Source organism: Euleptes europaea, chromosome 1, assembly GCF_029931775.1.
Source record: "Euleptes europaea isolate rEulEur1 chromosome 1, rEulEur1.hap1, whole genome shotgun sequence".
NCBI lineage: Eukaryota > Metazoa > Chordata > Lepidosauria > Squamata > Sphaerodactylidae > Euleptes > Euleptes europaea.
This window is the reverse complement of record NC_079312.1, coordinates 63,846,188-63,865,800: the sequence shown is the minus strand read 5'-3', so window position 1 is coordinate 63,865,800 and position 19,613 is coordinate 63,846,188. Positions and strand designations below refer to the sequence as shown.

The following is a 19,613-nucleotide window of genomic DNA, read 5'->3' as shown; positions in this document are numbered from 1 at the left end:
ATTTGACAGAGAGCTGAAAACTATTTCACCCTATACTGCCTTAGCACATGTATCTTAAGGTTTGTCCATTGATAAGTAGGAAAAAATAAACATTAACATAAGAAAACAAATTTCATAGGGATTTATTTCATAGCTTCCCAAATGTCCCTTTTTTCATCAGAAAAACTGAAAAAAGTCTTCTGACTTTTTCATGCTGTATATTTTGAATGAGTAATACTTTGACTTAAAAAGCATTTAACTCACTCCATACAGAAAAAATTGGGGGGAAATTCTCAGAAAGAACATTAAAAAAAATAGCTTTCCCCAAAATGCCTTAGCATCACAGGAAAGATGGTTAGAGTGGGGCAAGATGAGTTTTTATTGGGGTGGAAGTCCAAGATTTACCATGGGTATTTATTTGTTTAAGCATAAGGGATATATATGTAGTATATATACCTCAGCAATAATCATATGTAGATTGAAACAAATATGCCCTCACCAAATGGCACCCCTGATTTTGATCTGTACCAGTCACAGCAAGGGGTCATCTCTTTACTCATGAGACTAAATACAGAAAAGAACACTTCCCATTTACACCAATAACTGAAAATAATGTATTTCACTTTGTGAGACAGAGCACAACATGTAACAAGATGGCAACAATCCAATCTGTACTTGACTCTTGGATTCTCAGCTCTGACAAAGTTCTGCCTGGAAGCAGTTTGGCAATGTGTGAGGACTTAAAAAGCTGAAACCTATTCCTGACACAATGGAGGTGCTTATGTTGGAGGAAAGGTCTGACCCAGGAACTGGGATGTCTCCTGTTCTGGATGGTGTTGCACTTACCCTAGAGGAGCAGTTTCATAGCTTGGGATATGCTGCTGGACCCAGGCCTCCCGTTGGATAAGCAGGGCAGCCGCGGGGGCCAGGGGTACCTTTCTGCGGCTTTGGATGGCGAGCTAACTGCAGCCCTTTCTTGGCAGAAAAGATCTTGCCACTGTGATGCATGCCCAGGTAACAACTAGATTAGATTACTGCAATGTGTTCTATGTGGGCTTGCCCTTGAAGAGTTTTTGGAAGCTATATGTGGTATAGAATGCTGCAGTTAGAGTTCTGGCTGGCATGGGTCATAGGGATCACATCACTCCAGTCTTTTTCCACCTACGCCGGCTCCCAATTTGTTTCCAGGCCCAATTAAAGGTGATGCTATTGACCTTTGAAGCCCTATATGGTTTAGGGCCAGCATACCTTAAGGACCGCCTACTCCCATATGAACAGACCCAACCTCAATGATCATCTTCAGGGACTATACTTCAGGTGCCTTCATCATCTGAGGCTAGACAGGAGAAAGGATCTTTTCAGTTGTGGTGCCAAAACTCTGAAACTCCCTCCCCAGAGATATTCATCTGTCTCCCTCTATAGCTGTCTTCTGCCAGCTGGTGAAGACTTTTTTTGGGTCAGTGACTCTCACTGGACTTCCTTCCTGTTTGTGTGTTGTTGTGTTTATGTTTATTTAATTGGTTTTTAATATCTGATATTTTTAATCTGCATTTGAAATACTGTTTTGATTGTTTGCCACCTTGGGGGCTCTAAAATCAAGGTGGAAAAGCAACGTACAAATGTTTTAAATAAATAAAATAAATAATGTTCACTATCTGCAATGTCTTTAAAAAAGAGCCCTCCAGACACATCAGCTACTGCAAAGTTTACAAGTAAAGGGAGCATAAACAAGCTAACTTGCCAGAACAGGAGAAAAAGGTACTTCAGAAGTTGCACTGGGTGTAGATTGGTCCTCAGCATTAACATCTGTGCCAGTGCTTGGGACTTTACAACTTAGTTCTTTCAAATCCAGGACAAGCGTGGACAAAGGTGCCAGATTAAATTCACCATCCCCCTGGTCCAAAGGGACAAAGCTGTCCGGCGTTGCTGCTGATGCAGAAGATGTTGGAACATACTCTTGGTAGAGAAGGTTACGAAGTTTCTCATCCAAACTTTTTATTGTGTTGTCAGCAAAATCAACCCTAGGTGGTCCTTCACCATCTGACTCCACTGCACAGGGTGGTTGGGGTGCATTGCCAGCAAGGCCAGTGGATGGAACAGACTGAGCTTGGGTTGGCATTATGTGCGGCTGGGATGCCACTACTGAACCATGGGGAGGGCTTGAAAGCTGTGTCGCTGCTACAATCAGAGGCTCAGGAACAGCCGACATAGGAATCATCTGGCCTCCGAAAGAATGCTGAATTAGACTAGCCTGACTGCCGTCTGACAAATGGGGGATTTGTGTCGGAGGCTGTTGTTCCAAAATAGTAGCATCAGAGACAACAGAGAGTGGGCAGACTTCTGCTGCCTGTGCAGGAATGGGCTGAATCAGTTTTGGCAGGCCAGCAGTGCAACGTTCAGCCTCTGCATCAGGGACACTGGTATTTGCATCTATTCGCTGGAGTGCCTGCATGGGGGGATTTATAGGAAGCTGAACATCAAAATGATCCTCAGCTGAAGTTGCGGTGTGGGAAGGACTGCTAGGCTGACTGCGTAAAGCAGACCGTAGCGGAGGGCATTCTGCTTGGCCTATATTTTCAGCAGCCTGTTCTAGAGCAAATGGAGCTGTTGCCGGGAGAGATGCTGCTGATGTTTCTGCCTGGCTCTGTGACAGGGAAGATGACACAGCAGCAGAGACTTGTGTCAGAGGAGGAGGCGGTGTTCCCCTGGGGCTTTCATAGGCACTCCTTTGACTGCAAAGCTGGTGATGAGCTATATTGTTCTGTTTGTCTGTCACTGTAGAGCTTTGCTGCTGATCATCCAACTGCTCTGGTTCTACAACGAGAGAGAGAGAGAGAGAGAGAGAGAACTCTGAATTCAGAGAATGGCACTTTTCTCTGTGAGATCTAGCTATTGAGAGATATATATTGAACAGAAATACATAGAAGAAATGTCTCCGCAGAAAGATTCTATCCATTATTGTAGCTGACATCCTCTTTGAATTTGAAAACAATTATAAATAAGGCAGGCTGTGATCCTTCTCCCAAAAAATCAAAAGAATGCTCATGTTTTGGTTTCTATCTACTGTATATGTCCAACTGAAATGCGATCCTAAAGAAAGACCATTTTCACTGACGGTGACAGCTTCATCTAGCAATTTCTAATGGGAAATGTATTGCACTTTATTCGCTATTAGCCAGTAATCATGCACTGCCCCATTTCAGCCACCTGGAAAATCGAGATTAATAATAAGGTGCTCTCAGTGTTACATGGGTCTCTAAAATTCATTTAGGTAGCAAAGACTCCATTAGTTTTACATCTGTAAAACAAAAAGGGATCAATTTCACTATCCATAAATGTGTATTCTTTGGAGCAAGGTTTCTTCACTAGTTTGACTCACATTAGTTCTCACACTAGTTTCCCGTAGCTTTTCCAAACATCCTAAATAACAGATTACTTTAATGTCCTTTAGTTGCTATTTTTGATAACTATTTTTTTTTTTGCTATTTTAAAGCTAGGGGAAGGAGACATATTTCTAGATGCCTTGCCTGCCCTCTTACTTCTGTAGGTATTGACTGTAGCCTGACAGATGCTTAATGAAACACGCCCAATATCCTGAATATATTTGCATATACTTTGACTGGTAAGGCGTTTAGTTTTAAAGGAACTCTTACTGTATCTTTTATCTTCCTCTCAAGTGTTCCTTTCTAAAAAAATAAGTTGAGAACAGATTTTTTTGATGTGCAGACACTATTCTTTTTTGTGCAAAACACCCTTGAGCTATTTGGTGAAGAAGGGCAAAATATTAAAAACCTATTATCTGACCTTAATAAATCTTATAGAGATCACAAGTACCTGGAGCTTCAGCCTGTTCTGTAGTTTGGGGAACAGGCGGAGAGATTTCCGGTATTTCAGCAGCAGGATTTTCCACAACCGGGCAAATAATAAACCAACGTTTTCCTGTATGTAGAACTATTTATGAAAGATAAGCACACAAACAAAAAGGTTAAATTTTTCAATATTCTGCAACAATATACTCTTATTCCATTTAGATTAGCTGCTTTTGCCTTTTTAATGGAGCTAATGAAAATTAAAACCTACTGTTGGAGAAGAATTTTGGAAACATGAGTACATTTCCTGTTCCAGTTTATAAATTCCTAAGCCATTACAACCCCGCTCCCTACTTCAATCATAATGATAGGGCAACAGACCTTTCATCTGTCAATTCCCTTCTCCCCCCTCCCCTTTCATACTTTCATTGTGTCTGTAGAATGTGTGATGGTAGAAATAGCAGCTGGAATTAAAAACGAGTACAGTTTGTTCTTGTTAACATGAATTCTGGGATGTGTAGTTCTCAATGTTTTTCTTGGCTGCTATGCACCCTAAAATTAAGCCAAGGGCTGTTTTAGCAATCTATAACAACATCTGAAAAGGCTTGAAGCCTGCAATACTGACTCTAGGAAAGATAATCTTTTCCCCCCTTCCTGACTCATTTATTGAGATTAATTTTTTAAAGCTATCATTCCTATAGTTGTTATTGATATTGGATAGCTGTAAAATGAAGCATTTGTTGCAGATGCCTGGAAACCTAGAGAGAAGTACAGCTTCTGCAAGCCCTATCAGCCACAATGTTTAAGGAGAAAGAGAAAGACAAGTGACAGAGGAAAGCCCTGGTGAGTCTCTACCAGAATGTGTCTTTCCTATCTTTGGAAAATGCTTGGGGGGGGGCAGATGTGTGGGTTTTGTAAATCCTTGTTTGGGGGCTTCTTAGAGGTACCTGGTTGGCCACTGTGTGAACCGACTGCTGGACTTGATGGGCTTTGGTCTGATCAAGCAGGGCTTTTCTTATGTTCTTATCCCTGATTAAAACAATTATTCCTGTTATACATGCAACTTACTCCTACTTATTTATTATTAAGTTCAGTGTTCCTTGCAGCTTAGTATCAGGTAAGTGTGCACAGGATCATGGTCTCTGTGAATGAAACATGCATATAGGCATCTGTACTTTACGTGGTTTAGGACCAACTACAAAGCCACATCCAGCTTTTCAAAGATTTATTATGAGATTGTTATTTTATTAGATTAATACCCTGCCCTCTTTCCTGGTCAAGGCCGTGCTCAGAGCAGCTAACAATCATTAAGAACAATCCAACACACATTGCCTAAAAATTCAATACAACAAAGCAAAATTAAGAATCAATACAATTTATCAGTAAAACCAATTAAACCAATTGGCACACATTAATAGTACACAAGGCCACAGTGTGTCAGGGGGAAAGGCAATCAGGATTATTTTCTGGCAATGGTGGTAGACCAAACAGAGTCATACTCTTTAAGTCCTTGGATGTCAGTGGTCTGATTATGGCTAATTTTGCAAGTGCACATGCACACACACATTTCTTTTCAGAAGAAAAACATCTCTCAGAGATCAAAGGGCAAGCCAGAGTGTGTGTTCAAACACAATAAAAAAACTGATCTGCCTGTTAGGAAAATCCCAAAGAAGTTCCTGTGCTGTTATCTGAAATGGCAAGAACAATGCACTTTCATTTCCAATATATAAATTGTTTACCACTGTATCCATTGTACCAATAGTAGATGGAAGACTGTTGCCCTTTTAGCACTAAAGAAGTTTAAATCTTTGGATCTATATTTCTTCCAGTGGTTACTGGCTGGGTTGATAGATTATTCATTTTACAGGTTGTGATGACACTGCACATACTTTATGGGAAATATTTTTACCATTCTGTTGATACACTGGCATTCTTGCTTGGGATTGCCGATTTTCCTAGTTAAAACAAAAGAGACTGTTAGTACTCTAGTCAACATGTACATTAGAAATATTTCTGTCACTTCTTCAAAGAACTCCTCAAAATCAATACCTCATTGATTTCCAGCCTGAATGCATCTTGCTGTGGGCTCGTTCCCTGGTCAGAGCTTCGTTCTCCTTCTGTATCTTCACTAAGCATATCTTCTGCTTTGTCAATGATTTCTTTTAGTTGCTCAATAAATATTTCTTTCTCAGTTGGTAATATAAACTCATTTTCTACCTACGTGAATATGTAAAAATATTTTAAATTAAAAACCTGCAGTCTCTATGTCTCTGATTCATAGTTCCTTCATGGTTTCAGTTAATTGTAATACCTATTCGTCCCCTTTAAATAACATTCAGTTGAAGAGTTAAAACGTTTTATATCTTTAAAATAGAGTTTGTCTTACCACCAACTTGAGTCTGACAGCATAATCCAGGGGTGGGGAACCTTTTCCCTGCCAAGGGCCATTTGCACATTTATAACATCATTCGGGGGCCATAACCAGGTGTAGATCTTCCAGCGGGGGGGGGGGAGGCTAGGGTTGCCAGGTCTCCAGCCACCACCTGGAGGTTGGCAACCCCAGGGGAGGCCACGCAGAGAAGGCCTGGAGGGCACCCCTGCTCCCCCTTTCCTCCTCCCCCCCAGGCGGGAGGGCAGCCAGCAGTGGCCCTGAGCAAACGAGGCACCAGGGGGGCGCAGCCCGCAGCCAATCCGCAGGGAAGGGAGGGAGGGAGGAAAGAAAACAGAGAAAGGAAAAGGGAGGGAGAGGAAAAGAGAGAGAAAGGGAGAAAGAAATGGAGGGAGGGGGAGAAAGAAAAGGACGGAGGGAGACAGACAAAGAGACAGAAAAAGAGGGAAAGGAGAGTGAGAGAAAAAAAGAAAGAAAAGCCTTCCCCCCACACACACACCCGCGCACACCAGCCCCACGCAACCAGGCCCCAGCCTCCACGCCTCCCCCCCACACACACACACACACGGCCCCGGAGCTCCCGAGGGCCACGGAAAATGTCCTCGGGGGCCGCATACGGCCCCCGGGCCTGAGGTTCCCCATCCCTGGCGTAATCCAAGGGGGAGGGTAGTTTCGCCGTGGCTGGCGACAGCACAGCCAGGCCGCCTCCTGATTGGGTTGCTGCGCCAAGGCAAGCAAGCCACACAGGAAAATCCCCTCAAACCCCTTGGAATTGCTGTATGCAGTTCCATGGGGCTACGCCACCATTTTTGCTGGCGTTAGTTCATGCCAGCAAAAATGGGCATTCCTGGGGCAAAAGGGCTTAAGACTAAAGTCAGCCTCACCCCCAGGAATGCCCTCTTTGGTGCAAGCGTGAGCCCCAGTGTTGGAGGAGTGCTGCTGCTGAGGCTGTGCTGTCACTCATGCCTCGTGCTGCTGCACCACTTCCCAGTGCGGGTGTAAGTGGCCTGGCGCCGGTGTTACTGCCCATTTGGATGGCGCAAGTGGCACTTATGCCAGCACAGGGGTCACGCCGCTTCCAAAGGCCTTTGCCCCGCTTAGGATTATATTTAGGATTGCTTGCAACAAATTTATCTTTTTAAATACTATTTATTTAGGTAATAATAGCAATAACAGTAATAACACACTAAAATAATTTTATGTAAGATTATATGTAGATATATACATTAATATCTACATATATATGAAATTGCACTATAGGGGGCCTGTATACCCCAACTTGTACTGAAAAAACTGCCCATTCCTTTTTAATTGTTGGTAGCATTGACTGGGGATCTTACAATTCTAGGGAAAAGTATTAATTCAGATACAAAACATTACAGTATATAAGGCTCCGTTAAAACAATTTTATCTTTCAATTTTGTGTGTGTGTGCAAGTCTACTTGACATCGTTCACAGCTATTGTAACAACAGAGGTCCCCTGATGAAGATGAAAAAGAATACTCCGCTGCATAATAAGCCTTTCAGAATATGCAAGAAAGGACTTGGGTCATTAGGAACTTTCAGCTTGCCCTGCTTTTGCTTGAGAATTTAACCACAATAGACAATAGAATAAAACCTGTGATCTTCTGGAACTAGATGTACAGTTGCAATTCATGGCTATTGGTTTGTTGAAAGGTCAGTGTGGTTTTTGACTTTCTACAGGCAAGCCACAGTAGTAGTTCATTCACAGGGACTTGAGTAAACATATTCTCTAGCACAAACTTGGAATATTCAAAAACAGTCTACCAAACAAAAATTAATCTGCACCTCAACAATTCCCTTCCAGATGAGCAGAAAATGTGTTTGCTTATGTATTTATGTGAAGATGACAGATGTGTTAATTCAGTTTACTCTTAGTGGTATTTTAAAAGTCCCAAGCCAAGTAAGGTCTTACCATGTAAGTAGCAATTTCTTCAGGAGCATCACCATCTAAATCAAACTTAAATGTGACCATTTTGTGATTGTGCGTTTCAAGCTGACATTCCACCATCTTATCCCCTGTGTTGCATACCTACAAAAAGAACCAATAATTATTTATAATATTATCAAAGGGATAAATCAATCCAGGATAAAAGACAGTTGACTTACATTTAAAATTGTCAGTTTTGGCTTGTTGGTCTTCTCCTGCCGTGAACGAGTACGCATTGATTTCTTGTGTTTCTTTGAAGGTTTGACCTCTTGCTTTCCACTTCCACTTGTTCCTTCAAAACTGTCACTCATCTCTTTACCAGAAGCAACATCAGCACTCATATAACTTTGCGGCACAGAGTGAAAAAAGACATACACATCAAGACAAGGCAAATGGCACTAGCATAGTGCAGCCCTATTTTAAAAGCACTTATTTGTTTTATTTTATTGCACATTTACCCCACCCTTCCCAGCCCGAAGGCCAGGCTCAGGGTGGCTCACAAACAGAATTACACTAAAAACAATAAAATATTAAAATACAATTTAAAATACACTTTAAAATAGCCTAAACCATTTCAGTAATAGGGCAATAATGCCCCCGACGGTGCTAGAATAAAAAATAACTGTCTGCAGTTGGGCAATTAGATGTAATCACCTTCAAGGTGATATAAGTAGGGGCTCATTAGTGCACTTATTCATGAACTCTTTGAAGCAGGACCCACTTCTAAACTTATTGTAAATATTGAAATCACTTTCAAATTTATTCCATGGTACTTCCTCCCTCCTCATGATAAAACACAGGAAACTTACATCAGTTAGCACTAAACATGTTTGTATTTTATTTCTTATGTTCAGTGTTTATAAATATATTGTTAATGAACAGCAGACTGTATTTCTGGCTAATCCAAAGTGCAGAGGCAAACCCAAATTTGCTACCAAGACTCCCACAGTCCTTATGCCCAGCTCAACCTGTCGTTTCTGGCAAGCCACCTGTGTGAAAGTTGCAGCCTACTTTGGGCTTGCAATTCACAGTTTGCATCCTGCCTTACCATTGCATTGGAACAGAAGTGCCATGATGAATGAAATAAAAAAAATCCACTAGAAGCTCCATTTTTAACTATCATGGCCATTGCTGGACCTATTTTTTGATTGATTTGTCTAAACTTAGTACTTCATTAAATTTATTAAGAGCCTATTGTCAAGCAATACTTACATGACATTGGCCCCATGTCATGAAATCAACCACAAATAGTTATAGCCTGCACTAGAAGCAAGAATAGTCCTGATCCTCAAAGCATTGCCAGTCCCCAAGGCATGTGCCATGGAGGCCGGAATGCATATCTTTGAACCTACTTTGAACAACAGACGTTTTGTGTAGATGTGGAAATTGTTCTCCAGGGTCCAAGGCAGGAATGCGACTATAAAATAGAAATAGAATTGATACCTTTCACAGCTTTGGGGTAGTGTTTGCTGCTTCTCCAGCACTGCATGCTCCTAAAACATAAAGAAAGAACCATAATAGAGATGTATTGCAAGATTAACATCTGTGTACCAAATAAATGGAACATTTTGTACATGCCAGGGGCACAAATGAGAAAAAGCCGCTTGTAACTCCCATTTATATGTTATAAATAAGTGTTAAGCATTTGCTTAAATTGCCCATTGAAATAAATTGCATGTAAAATATATGGCAAGCTCATGTAGATTTTAAATTAATTTTAAATTTAAATTTTTAATTTGGAGAGTATTCTGAAGGAAAAACTTTTAATAATGTATTAACTCTTTCATAGTTGTGGTGGTTTCTAGAATTTTGTACAGCCATTATTTCAAAGTCTGTATCAAACACTGACTTCATCTCCTGGCATTATTATTTTTTTTTATTTAACTGTTCTGACATTTTAACCACACTTCAAAAAAATATTATTATATTTCATCTTTACATGCAAATACCAACATACATGTCCATAGCTTGCTCATTAGAATTTATTTGCAAACTCTTACATCATTTAAAGTAATATAGGCAAATGATGTGGTAACAGCCTGCCCTTCAGTTGGATATCAGATAGATGACACCGTTTGCTAAATTATGTATGATAGTGCTGTTCAATAGTTAGTTATCCATGCATTAGTAGATGGTAATGAATTTGGTCCCTTCAAACAATCATGAGCATTATAATTTATATTGTTCATACAAAAATATGCACACATCAGATCCCAAATTAATATGGCAATCCATGCATTTAGACTGGTGTAGCTTTGCATAGGATTTCATTATAAACAGGACTATTAAAAAGTGAGTAAAAGGAACAACAAAAGATGCCTGAATTTCCTGTTCCAATGCCTTATAAATTTTAGTGATGCTATTTAATGGGATTTATAGAACATTTCCTACATCTTCCAATACCAACTAAAAAGTATTTTTCCCCATAATGGTAATCTGCCAGACTTTCAACAAAGAGTCATTCAAATTTACAATTATTCTGTCCTTTCAATGCATAGCATATATGTTTTAGCTTCTACAAGAAAATAAATCAGAAACACACTTTTTCTCAGTGATCTGTGAAAAATATCAATAAACAACTTTATAAATATCAATAAACAACTTTATAAACAAATCCTCAGTAAGTTACAATGATCAGCCAGACTTACCAAACATACAACATTACAAGCACATATCCAGCAACCATATACATTAACCTTATTTAGTTTTTCTGGAGCCATCATATATCATTAGTAAGTTAAAGAATGAGAAATCTTCTGATATTTGTGGCACATTCATAATCTGAAAATCCATACTCCTTACGCAATTCCACTGTCGCTTTTAGTAAATAAACCTGCATTAATTCTAACATTACAGTATGCCAGTTACAATATACCTGTCAACACCTTTTTTTTGACCTCCTTATAACAAAAATGTTTCTAGTTTGGAAACATTGCTCACTTTATAATAGGTGTTGAAACATCCCAGTTTGAACATCTCTTCCCACTGAGGAAAATACTGAGGGGAAAATTTGGGATCTCTCCTCTTGACATTCTCGTAACTAAGGGCTTAATATTTATTATTCTCCTTTTGTTGAAGAAGTTTCAATGTACATATAAACACACACAAAATATCTATTACATTTTTATATGTCTTACTTCCAGGGAATTCAAGTTATATATATACCTTTCATGTCTTTCCATTTTTTCTTATAACATCACTGCCGGGTAGGTTTAGTTGACAGTGATTGGCCCAAGGTTACCTTATTCATTTCATGACTGAAGATGGATGAGATTTTTTTAGTTTACATGTTATCTTTTAGTATGGTTCTAACAACTACTCTACAATGGCTCACTTATTAAGATGTAAACCGCTCATTAAATTCATCATAGAGTTGAACTAACTTGAATGGGAAAACACCCAGAACTATAAGGTTTTTCCCATAAATTGAGATGGAATAAATGTATTACATAAAATCTTCCTTCTATCAGATCATAACAGACTTTCTGTGGTAGCCAGATACCTTGCAATTGTGTTTTTAATGACAAAACATACAAATAAAATCTAGTGCCCTTACTTCTACTTGCAATATAGAGAAGAAAAAATGAAATGGGAAAAGACTGCCTGGTAAGCCAGGGATTGATTTACCCCAGTCCAATTTGAATAAAACATGAGGCCAGATGGGCTGCAAGTCAAAAGTCTTCCAATGGGAAAGCTGGAGGAAGTGTCTCTCTCATATGGCAGTGTCTCTCTCATATGGCAGATTTTTGCTGCCTGTACTTTATATTCATTGGCTCCCTCTTTCCCCTGCTTATATAACTAATTACACATACATATCCACATCCAGATTACATAGTTTCTGCACAGAAACTAATTTTTACATATGTGAAAAACCCTGTATAACACAGTGTGGACCCAATACAATATCCAATAGGCAAGTTACACATGAGGAACTTTGTACCCCCAAAGCATACAGAAGACTACTTATAGTACTGTGTACTCAGCTGTTCATGCTGTTCTCTAGATCAGGCTGACACTGTGCTAAATTATCTTTTGGCTTCTACAGCAGACCTCCCCCCCCCCCCCGCCACTCTCAGCAAACTGCTAGGCATCTTTTCTCTGAAGCCATTGCCCCAGTTGAGCAGATCATGTATTGGCAGTCAGTAAGCAATACCCATAGGGCTAGGTATTAGCCAAAGGCCTACAAAACCTCATTTTTAAAGTACATATGACTGGGTGTTAATATTACATCACTGAAGAGGAAAACTAAAACAAACAACAAGTTTGATTGTTGAAAGGAAGGCACTTAGAAGGTTGTGATAAGAATAAATGTGAGAAGTTGAAATTCTGGATGATTCAGAATTACTTGAACTAAATGTACATGAGATACAATTATTACAGATTCACAAAACATTAACTAGGTTTCAGAGACACTGCTACAATATTAAAGAAATAGCACCAGATCGCCAACTTTCCCTTAGTTAACAGAAGCAATGATTAGTTATTAAGAAACAAATTGTTCTACCTCTTGAGAAGATTCTGGTATAACTGGGCATAGAGCTGGACCCTGGGCCAGTGGCTGATTATTATCTGGCTGAGATTGCAGATAACCAGTAGACTGGAGAGGCAGACCATGATCTATAGGCATTGCTGCATTAGCTGTAGCAAGGAAGTTTTGTGCAAGACCTTCTGGACCAATGCAGGGAGGCAATGATTCAGGCTGTAATTGTAAAGGTGGAGACATAATTGCAGAAGGCTGCAGAGGCAATGCAGGCACCTGGGCTCCAGAATCCACAGCATATTGAAGGTGTCCAATGATCTGTTGTAACATAGACTCCTGTTATTAAAATGATTCTGTTAAGATATTAATTACTCATATGATTATGGTGATAACATTTTTTAAAACCCATCTTGTTAATGAAAGCCCTCACAGTACACTCTAATGAAACAATATTTCAGTGCTGTTTGTGTTTAGAAGAGCAGGAAGGCCAAATTCACACATGTAATGATTATCTTGGGGGCTTGAAATGCAACTATGGGCTGCAAGCTATTCATGTGCAACACCTCAGCATGGCAAACAGTGCTGTGGTGTACTGTACAAACTACTAGATCTACATGGCAGGTTGGCTTACTCTCTGAAATAACACCTATCTATCATTGGAGGGGCTGTGGCTCAATGGTAGAGCACCTGTTTGGCATGTAGAAGGTTCCCGGTTCAATCCCCAACATACCCAATGAAAAAGGATCCGGTAACAAATGATGTGAAAGACCTCTGTCTGAGACCCGGGAGAGCCTCTGCCAGTGACAGTAGACAATACTGACCTTGATACACCAATGGTGTGATTCAGTATGAGGCAGTTTCATGCATTCAGCAAATAGTTAATGATTTTTTGTACATGTATTCTACAGCCCACACATCTAAACCTTATGTGTGTGGTAAATAATTTCCTTACCACTTGGCAGGATGACAGAGGTGACATCATACAGAAGAGACAGATTACTCTGGAATAGTTAGGTTGTAGAAATGCACTAAATTTAGTTGCATTTCAAACCCACACATCAATCATTGTTTCCGTGAATTTGGACCAAGAAGGAATTAGATAAATTTACAATGTGTAAATGCTAAAGGTGGAATCTTTTATAAAATAAAATTTTTGTGTTACAATTAATCACAAATGTTTTACACCTCCACACATTGTCCATGCCATAATTCTCTGCATTGATCTGGAGTTTATATGATATCCTTTTGAAGATCATAATAACCCAATGCTGCTGAGACAGACAGCTGCATTCTAAAGGGCTGTCCCAGTCATATAACCCTCAAGATTGATAGGGAGTTGGAACAGAACTTTGAGAATGGCAGTTAGAAATCTGACAATTAAGAACTGACAATTGACTGATTAACAGGCAGAGCTTGCAAACAGCTGTGTGAGCTGTAAACTGTCTTGTGGAGGATTCTCCTCAGGAGTGAAAAAGAACACATTTTGGGTTTCTGGATCAGGACAGGATCCATAATCAGTTATCTAGGGAAAATAACTCTAAGGTTTATACAGTGATTCCTAAAAGTTAAGCGGGAAATGTCTTTTGTGAATCGAGTAATCCCAGGACATTTTCAGAGAGAAACTGGGGAAGTGTTAATGTTCCTAACTCCTACAACTAAAGAACTACTTTGAAAAAGAAGATTCAGTGCATTCCTAAGGAGAGTTACTCCAGTCTAAGCCCATTGAAATGAACAGGCTTAGACTGGAGTAACTCTCTTTAGGAATGACCTGTAAGTTTAAGAATGTGTAAAAGAAGCTTAAGTTTAAGAAATAACCAGAGACTGCCAAGAGAAAACACCCTCAGTAGAAAATAAAGATTTAAACACTTGTACATGAACCACCATGATACATTTGGAAGTATAACATATCACTGGAACTTAACCATCTCAAACTTTTCAGTTCTGTTATTCTATTACAATCTACATTTTCTGTTATGAAGGCTTGCTAACCTGACTTTTAAATCTCACAAGTAAAACTATTTTAAGTTGTATTTCAAAAAGCCTCTTGAGTGCCAAATATTTCTGACCATCTTATTATTCAAATAAGTCCCAGCATCATAGGTGCCTACTTCACAAAGTTCATGTTGAAGAATGCTTAATGGTCTGTAATATGGCTTCAAATCAAAAGAATGCTTTACATTCTAAGACTTGGGTTCTGCCTTCCCTACATTTCAATCAATTTGCACCCATATGTCCTCCCCTCCAATTACAGGAGTCATTTCTCCATGAAGGTTGGGAGTGAATGTTGGAACCTATATAACTACAGAAAAAGACTCAAAGTGTCTGTGTTAAAGGAAGATCCACTAGCAACTCTTTTTTAATAGTGTGCTACCTCGAACAACCTACAGATTTCAAAAAAAGATTTCATCCACAATGCAATAACCTAGACACATCATTATCCATTTCTCCTTGGGTCAAGAATCTAGAAGTATGCATATTATTTAAAATATTGATTAAAGCTTTACCTGAAGGGAAGGTGAAGCAGGGATGGGATGCAGAAGGCAGACAGAAATAGGAGGCAGCAACAAAAAAAAGTGTAGAAAACAAAGAGAGTCACTTTTAGTACTGTTAATAGTTTTGTTTTGTGTGTTTTGTGTGTGTGTTGCACCTAGAAAAAATCAGATATTATAAAATAGAAAAAGGCTGTATTCTCAGAAATTTGCAGAAAATAGCATTAGATTTTAAAAAACTTAAACTTCAGCCATTTTAAGTAATGTTTTCAGTGCTACAAAAATACTACCAGGATATAATAAAGGCATTTTTAAAAATACATCTTTGCAGGGATTGTGTTTGCAGAGCAGTCTGATACAAAGGCTTTTTTACAACTTCTGCCCAATGAAAAATTAAAAATATTTGGTTTTCTAAAATCTATTTAAAAACATTATAGTTAACGCAGCAAATGATTATTTTTCAATTTGGAGAAAACAACTAACTTGGCTAGAGGCACATCAGGAAGTCTATTTTTCAACTGCTCTGCCAGTTCATAAAAGGACAATATAATATGGTTTAAAAAAAAACAAAAAACCTTCCAGGTAATGCTTTTCATAGGGAGAAATTCTAGGCAGGTCTACTGAGAAGTCAGTCTCATTTTACTCAGTGGGGCTTACTCCCAGTAAAGTGTTCTTAGGACTGCAGTTATAATATACCACAGGTCTCCTTCAAGAAAATAAACCATGAATCTACATCACAGAGATATTTCACTGTTTATTTGACATGCTTAGAGAACTAAAGGGATTGCAGCAACTACATGGAAACCAATGGAAATAATATCATTGGTTCAATGGAGGTTAGGCTGGGATTCAGATAAGAGCACTTCCTTTGCAAACAATATCTTTGTACCAAATATATGGCTGATGACAGAAATCTAGATACAGTAAAGACAGAGATACAGAAAAATAGGTTGAAATGGAATGTTATGAATTTTAAGGTGAACAACATGATATAATGCCACGGCTTCTTATAAAAATTCCCATTTTTAGCAAGCCATTCTTGAGCAGTCTTCATATAGTCTATTTCTGCTCAAATCATACTGTTTCATTACTGAATCCCTGTGCATATTCATTTGTAAATATTAAAATGGTCCCTTCCCCCAAATCTGTAACTATACCAATATAGGATGTACTCATTACTATTATGTAAAAACCCTCACTAATTTAGTAATTATTTATTGTAAGAATTTATTCCTTGTTGAACTCTACATTAAAATATTTGTGTACGTATAAATAATTGTACTTGCTTAATTAAAACTCTTTCATTTGATAGTGTATAAATATCACATAAGAAGCCATTGGACTATGTCGCTTACTTATTTTTTGTAGTTAAATTTGCAATGTTTTGCTTCACATTGCTTGGAAAATGTTTATTTTCCAAGTTTTAGTTTTCTAGTCTTAAACTCCATTGGCCTTAAAAAAAAAAATAAAGCAAAAAAAAAAAAAAAACCGGTTGGAATAATACCACTTGGAGTAATAATCCTGTATAAATATCACATAAGAAGCCATTGGACTATTTCACTTATTTTGTAGTTAAATTTGCAATGGTTTACTTCACATTTGAGGAATATGTTTATTTTCCAAGTTTTATTTTTCTAGTCTTAAACTCCATAGGGCATTAAAAGAATGAAGTAAAAAAAAAAGTTGGAGTAATACCACTTGGAGTAATAATCCTGAATTCTAGAACCACAACAATCCAATGTCAAACAGATTACCTGATTACCAGCCCCAGATGCAGACATAGTCTGTTCTGAAGGATGAATTATGCTTGGCTGAAGTGACTGAGGAAGTGGAGGCAGCTGCTGCTGCTGCTGTTGCTGTGAAACTGCTTGCATGTTCTGAGTGTGATGGGGAGAAGGAAGAACTTCGTTCTGAATTATCTGCTGGAGAGTAGCCTGGTATATTTGCTGTTGGGATAGCTGGGCTACCGCATGATGTGTTGGCAAAGCTGACACTCCTGGGGGAGCGACAGCAAGTAATGGTATTGGAGCAGATGGCATATTTGGCACAATTGTTTGGCAGGGCAAGACTAAGGAAGCCACAGTAGAACAAGGGAGGTTGACTGCTTGCATGGGGAGGGCAGGAGAACTGGACGCCAGCGGCAGAGAAGGGTTCATGGGGAGGCCAGGTAAAATCACAGTTGAAGGGAAATACTGAGAAGGAGCAGGCACAGGGGGCATATTTGCAGCAGGAATATCAGACAGGTTTGGAGGGTGGGTGTCAACGCCTGCCAGAGGAGTAACTGCAGGAATGACAGGAAACTGAGGAATCTGAAAAAAAATATAATATTATATGAGTTGCAAGTGTTAATGGATGGCACTGAGTTAATTTCATTTGTCCTGTTAGCACGGCGAGAATGATGAACTGTGACTTCCATCCACTTTTATGAACCTGTATAAAAGCAAGCAGTCTTGTTTTAAAACAGCTAAGTACTGTAGATCGCTTCAAACCAACTGCATGTTTTAAAATCTGAGAACTTGAAAATCATTGTAAAGGAATGTCACTAATCATGCATTAATCATACATTAATAATAATTCATTCTAGGTACCTGAATTTAAGACGTTTTAGATACATGTTTCACGCATCTATCAGAAGCAGGTTGCAGCTCAAGCCCCAGATCAAGCATTCTGTAAGCTCTTCATGGGCACATGGAGCTCCTATGTGACCAAGCTACCATTCAATTCAGTGAAGTTCCATGTAAGCAAAAGGATGCCCATGCAGGCCTACCCCTCTCCATTACTTGTACATGCAGTAGCACTGTGCCCACATTCAAAGTTGCAAATTTTGCTTACATGCAGTTCGGTGTTTGCCACACATTGATTTAATGCCATGTTTCTCAAACCTGAGGTAGGGACAAGTTTGCAAGTTGTACTGGTAGCAGGCTCATAAATGGTTATTTATCAGCTTCATTTATAGCCCACCTTTCTTGCTGATATACAAGGTGGATTACAGAAGCATTGGAAGAAAAGAGGGTGGTTGCAATGGAGGCCCAGTTACTCAGGTTGGAGATAAGGTTGCTAACTCCAGGTTGAGAAATTCTTGGAGATTTGGGACAGTGCTTGGGGAAGATAGGGAGCTCAGTGGGTATGATGCCATAGAGTTCACCTCCAAAGCTGCCATTTGTAATTCTAGGAGAATTTCAGGCCCCACCTGGAGGTTGGCCACCCTAGTTGGAGTGATATACTGTGGGAAAGAGAGGGGTATATGGAGAGATGGGGAGTGAAGAAGGCAGCCTCTGAAGATCCAAGCAACGGAGAAGTTGGAGAACACTGCAAGCATATCCAAGAAAGTGGGACATGATTTCATAAAAGTTTGAGAAACACTGAAGTAATGTAACAAGCCTCATTAATGACTTCAGTACATGCCCAGTACATGTCACTGGAAAAGACAGTCATGCTAGTAAAGGTTGAGGGCAGTGGGAAAAGAGGAAGACCCAACAAGAGATGGATTGACTCAATAAAGGAAGCCCCAGCCTTCAATTTGCAAGATCTGAGCAAGGCTGTCAAAGACAGGACATTTGGGAGGACTTTCATTCATAGGGTCGCCATGAGTCGGAAGCGACTTGACGGCACTTAACACACACACACATGCCCCTGGAGACACTATATACAAAACAGTTACAGAAACCAAGTATCAACTTATTCATACTAGTTATCACACTCTTTACAAGAATACAGATATGCGTGACAGTGTTCAGTATTCAAACAACTTTTAGCAAATCCTCATTTAATGAATATATCTCCATATTATATACTGAATACTTTTCTGCTGAATACGTTTCTACAGACGTTTCTACTAAAGATATCAATTCTGTCATAATGCATACATCTGAATATTCAGCATCAAGAATTTTTAAGTTCTGACACCTATTTACCTCATTTAATGTACACATTTAAGTACTACATATAAACATGGCACTACAATACAATAAATCAAACTTTGTTGTAAAGAAATCTTGCACTACAGAATAAAGCCGTAGTCCCCAAAGTGATGTTATATCCTTGAACAACAGCAAATGCTACAAGAGATTAACCAGAATATAGAGGTTGTTGCTTGAGTCATCACTTGTGGTGACTAACAGTTGCTTGTAGGCAAGAAACAGATCTCTCATCCAGTATTCACTTGCACATTGAATGCTCCAGGGTCTGCAGCAGCTTTTTGGCTTATCAAAGCCCTGACAGAACTAGGCCTCTACTATTGCACGTTCCATCTTTCTCCCAGTCTTTCCAGTCTCCTTCCACAACAGCCAATCACCGCAGCTAAGCAACAGAACTCTTTCAGGATGAGCAGTGAGAGGTAGGGTTTTCCCACACATTATTATTGTTGGTTGTGTGTCCCTACTGCGTTAGATTTCCCCCCTCCCTCTTTTTCACATGTGTTTTGCTCCCACTATTGGTCGCTTTGATCTTTCCTAGCTGTTTCTCTGGGGTTTTTTTTACAAACATGCCACAGTAGGGGCATACAACCAATGCAGTA

General features: G+C 39.3%; 1 protein-coding gene across 1 annotated transcript in view; it reads right to left on the bottom strand.

The window, feature by feature from the left end:
• The window catches only part of WNK2 (WNK lysine deficient protein kinase 2), a 131,216-nt gene that overhangs the window by 33,200 nt on the left and 78,403 nt on the right, over window positions 1-19,613 (bottom strand). The window contains exons 11-19 of the mRNA XM_056851596.1: window positions 16,852-17,406; window positions 12,633-12,926; window positions 9,572-9,621; window positions 8,308-8,473; window positions 8,114-8,230; window positions 5,838-6,005; window positions 5,698-5,743; window positions 3,814-3,930; window positions 1,742-2,793 (exon numbers count right to left, since the gene is read on the bottom strand). Coding sequence (XP_056707574.1) covers window positions 1,742-2,793; window positions 3,814-3,930; window positions 5,698-5,743; window positions 5,838-6,005; window positions 8,114-8,230; window positions 8,308-8,473; window positions 9,572-9,621; window positions 12,633-12,926; window positions 16,852-17,406 — 2,565 coding nt within the window. The remainder of the gene's footprint in view (window positions 1-1,741; window positions 2,794-3,813; window positions 3,931-5,697; window positions 5,744-5,837; window positions 6,006-8,113; window positions 8,231-8,307; window positions 8,474-9,571; window positions 9,622-12,632; window positions 12,927-16,851; window positions 17,407-19,613) is intronic.